General features: G+C 51.4%; 1 protein-coding gene across 1 annotated transcript; it reads right to left on the bottom strand.

Annotated features, from left to right (window-relative positions):
• Positions 1-924: 924 nt before the first annotated feature.
• On the bottom strand, positions 925-3,584 carry LOC124687510 (iron-phytosiderophore transporter YSL15-like). The gene is made up of 7 exons (XM_047221284.1): positions 3,188-3,584; positions 2,921-3,090; positions 2,672-2,769; positions 2,434-2,568; positions 2,145-2,334; positions 1,943-2,060; positions 925-1,856 (listed from the first exon to the last, which is right to left on the bottom strand). The coding sequence occupies exons 1-7, from the start codon at positions 3,582-3,584 to the stop codon at positions 925-927; spliced, it is 2,040 nt and encodes a 679-aa protein (XP_047077240.1).
• Positions 3,585-3,937: the final 353 nt, after the last annotated feature.

Genomic DNA, 3,937 nt, shown 5'->3' with positions numbered 1-3,937 from the left:
CCGCTGAACATCCGAGGGAGCCCGGAGGAACACATAGCAAGGGATCCGCATCCGTGAGCACTCGACGGCCAGCAACAACACCACGAACCTGGAAGTGGCCAGAGCGGCACTTGCAGCACCATGGCTGCCAGCGATACCAGATCTGGGAACTTGGTGGGCTCGGCCGGTCCCGGGGCCCCTGCCCCGACCCGAGCGCGAGGCGGCCGCCCTGGCCGCGCTGCCCGTCCGGCTCCACTTGTAGGGCGTTGCGCCGCCGCCCGACCGCCCGGCGCCGTGGACACCCACCCTCGCGCCGCGCCGCCCGCCTCCATCAGACCTCAGCGGGCCGAGCTCGCGCCGCCCGCCGTAGCAGATGCTTCCGCGGAAGCCGCCGCCGCCCCGAGCACGCACAGCCCGCAGAGCCGCCGCGCCGCCGTCGAACGGCCGCGCCGCCGCGCCCCCTGCCCAGCGCCGCGCCTCCACGCACCGATGCCGCCCGCGCCGCCATCACCGCGAGGAGGAGAGAAGGCGCCCCGCCGCCACCGACGCCGACCGAGCTTCGCCCGGTGGCGCCTCCTGGCGGCGGCGAGGCAGGGGAGGAGGAGGATGGGGCTGGCGGCGGCGGTAGACTAGGGTTTCGCCCTGGGACTCGCGGGAGCCCAGGACGAAACGGTATGTGGTTCTCGTATGGATAACCTCACCACTCCTTAGCATTGTACATGCCATCAGAAATGTAAAGCCCTCGGAAATGTAAAGCATAGAGACATGAAGTGCATGTTTATTCAAGTCAATTAACATAGTACGTACATCAATTGTACATTTATGCACAACACAATAAAACCACACTGCAAATAAAGTTAAATAAGACACGACCATGGAAATCGAAACCACCTACCGTAATTTTTGTTGTCTATTTAACACCACACATGGGAACAAAAAAAATCTCTAGGGTGCAGGTGTAAACTTCATGCAGATTGGTGGTTTAATCTTGGCAAGGGCAAGCAGGGATGAAGGGAATGTCCATATACCATCCCCACATATCAAACCAGATGCAACTGCAGGGACCATGTAACCAGCCTCCTTTTTGTTGATCTTGTTCCAGATAAAAACCACCAAACTCCCTATGCACATATCAATTGCAAAGCTCCCACCTACAAGGAATGGAACTGCCATTGCCATGGGTAGGGGCACATACTTTCTATACTTGTGTGGCATGACATCTCTTGCAATGCTCATGAGTGTTGCAAATGCGAAAAATCCACCAGATAGTGCTAGGCAATACTTCGGCAACACTGAGAAGCCCTCCACGCCAAGTATTGCCATATTACGGTATATCAGTGCATACGGTGCCTTCCAGGTACCATTTGGGTTACCAATGTCAAATGCCTTGTAGAAGAGCATAAACGTGAGGGGAGAGACAATGCAACCCATGGTCGTCCCAATGGCTTGTGCCACCATCATGGATCTTGGTGATGTCTGAGTGAGATAACTTGTTTTGAAGTCCTGCATCAGATCTGCAGATATAAGCACCAGCTGCTTCACCAGTGTACCAGCAACAAGGCCTGCAACAACACCATTGTCCCTACCAGCCCAACCAGCAAAAACAAAGAGTCCTATCTTGCCATAGTTATAACCCATGTTGATATCGGTAAGCCCCGTTCCGTAGGAATTGGCAAATCCAAGCATGGGGGCGACAACATAGGCTATAACTACGTAGTACCATTTCACCTGGTGGAACATTATCGGTGTTGTAACCACTGCAACGACGCTTAGCAGGGCATACCCAGTGTATGCCATCCAAGAGGGGATATGGCCCTTCCTGAAAATCTCGCCACGCTGTAGATCTTCAAGTGAGACCGTATCGTCCACATTTTTCGCTGTAATTGAATCACTCAACATTAGAAAAGTTAAAAACTTCTAAAATGATAAATACACTGAATTTATGTTGACCTTCTGTCCTGACCTCGATTGTCAGCCCGTTTATGGCTAAACTGTCGATACATTCCCTTGAAAGTGATGCTAATAATTTTTGTGAAGTGGTATAGTCCATCCCCCATGATCAGAGCGATACATATGAAGGCCTGTATGATGAAGAAATTTAGCATTACTGACATAAACTTTATAACTGCCACTAAGGAAAAAAAAGATTATGCTAAATTAGATACCTTGTAACCGTACAAACTTTTCATGCTGCTTTCTTTTTCATTTGCAGGGTACCAATCCCCCTTGTTTTTACTGATGAGTGGCCACAATAATCCATATGAAAGAATTGCACCGAGGAGGGTGGAGATATTTACTATGTGTGGGCAAATCATCCCGGCACCGACATATGTCATGCTAAAGTCAAAGAAAAATCTGGCAAACCAAAACATCGAGAATTAAGAAAGTCTGCTGCATACCACAACTTATGGCGATCTGCAGTGAGAAACTAAAATGTCAAACGGGATTACGTACGTCTGCTTCCAGGCCTTCAGACCGAAAGTAGGGAACTGAATAAATCCACAAGCATCCCCGCCTGTGTAGAACCATTGGAAGAAACTCCATAGAAAGCTGCCCCCAAAGTATTTTAGGAACCCACGGATTTGCTTCCTATCATGGATGGTAAGATCGATCAGTTCATCCAGATATATGAAGTAGTCACTGGAGATTGCTTAATTGAAATGTCAGGAACGTAAGGTCACATTATACATACTTTGAGTTCTTGTCTCCTTGAGTAGTATGAAACCCGTTTATAAGAACAGCAGTTGCCGTCCCACTTGGGTAAACTAATTTATAGTCTACGACCAATACCTGGAAACATTAGGCTTAACGTTTACGTAGTGACAAAGAGAGATTAACTAGACTCAATTATATATAATACTACAACATTGATAGTCGTAGTCATTGGTTGCTTGATTTCTTTTCTATCAGTCGCCTAAAACGAGCAAGAAGTGAGAGGCACCTGTCTAAGGGGAATCAAGGTGAGTAGCCCTCCGAAGCTGCTAGAAAAGAGGAATGCCGCCATCCAGCCAATCCCTGGCTCCTTGTAGCTCCCCGGCCCATTGCCCGGCGATTCGCCGGCCAGCTCGTACGTGTTTTTGTTTAGACCCAGCAAGGTTGACCCGAAGCCACCTGTAATGCACCAGTCACACGACCAATCAAGTACTACTGTAAAACCAGTAACTATAATGCTAGCTTGTCCGAAGGCGTGGCAGTATATGGCACTGACCGGCGAACGCAATGGTGTAGCAGGCAACGCCGCAGGTCTGAACAATGGTATTCTCCTGCCGCGTGAAGGGCCGGGACACGATGCCGAAGCGGTCCAGCAAGCGCGTCCAACCGCGGAGCGCCAGGAAGGAGAGCAGCGCGGCGGAGACGTTCAGGGTGGGCACCAGCCCCGTGGTCAGCGCGATCTTCATCACGATCACTGTGTAGATGAACCCGATGAGCAGCGCCGCCACCATGCCCCGCACCGTCAGCTCGTCCTGCCACCGCCCCACCGGCTCAAGCTCCCTCTCGCGCTCCAAGGCCAGCGCCGGGTCCGACTCCCTGTCGCCCTCCGCCGCCACGTGCTTCTCGATCTCCTCCGGCGCGATCCGAGTGCGGTCAGGGATGACGGCCTCCATGGCCACACTCTGCTCCTTGCCTCCCCCGCGCAGCAGCTGCTGCTGCTACCGTAGCACACGAAGGGAAATGATACAATGCAAGTCGGGGATGAGATCGTGATGTTTGTGGTTGTCGACGACATGGTATTATATAGGGAATCATTCGGAAAAGTCCACCCTCTTACCTTTTCTTGTGTGTTGGAGTATTTTATTTTCTTTACTGAAGATATCGTCGTAAGAGAATGCTGCCGCCCAGTACAGACGAACCCAAATTCTTAATCGGCTGCATCCCGTTCTTACTACTAATTCTTATCCTGAATTCTTTCCGGCGGCCGCGTGCCAAATCAATGTTCTGGGCGGACGCAACACCACAC

Source organism: Lolium rigidum, chromosome 2 (genome assembly GCF_022539505.1).
Source record: "Lolium rigidum isolate FL_2022 chromosome 2, APGP_CSIRO_Lrig_0.1, whole genome shotgun sequence".
Taxonomy (NCBI): Eukaryota; Viridiplantae; Streptophyta; class Magnoliopsida; order Poales; family Poaceae; genus Lolium; species Lolium rigidum.
The sequence above is the reverse complement of the archived record's forward strand: the minus strand, read 5'-3'. Positions and strand labels throughout refer to the sequence as shown.

Excerpts from the sequence above, each read along its gene's own strand:
- LOC124687510 (XM_047221284.1), bottom strand. The coding sequence starts at position 3,584 with ATGGAGGCCGTCATCCCTGACCGCACTCGGATCGCGCCGGAGGAGATC. Across the intron at positions 2,335-2,433 it reads CTGAAGGCCTGGAAGCAGAC|ATTTTTCTTTGACTTTAGCA; the intron begins GTACGTAATCCC and ends TTGGTTTGCCAG. Across the intron at positions 1,857-1,942 it reads TAAACGGGCTGACAATCGAG|CGAAAAATGTGGACGATACG; the intron begins GTCAGGACAGAA and ends ATTCAATTACAG.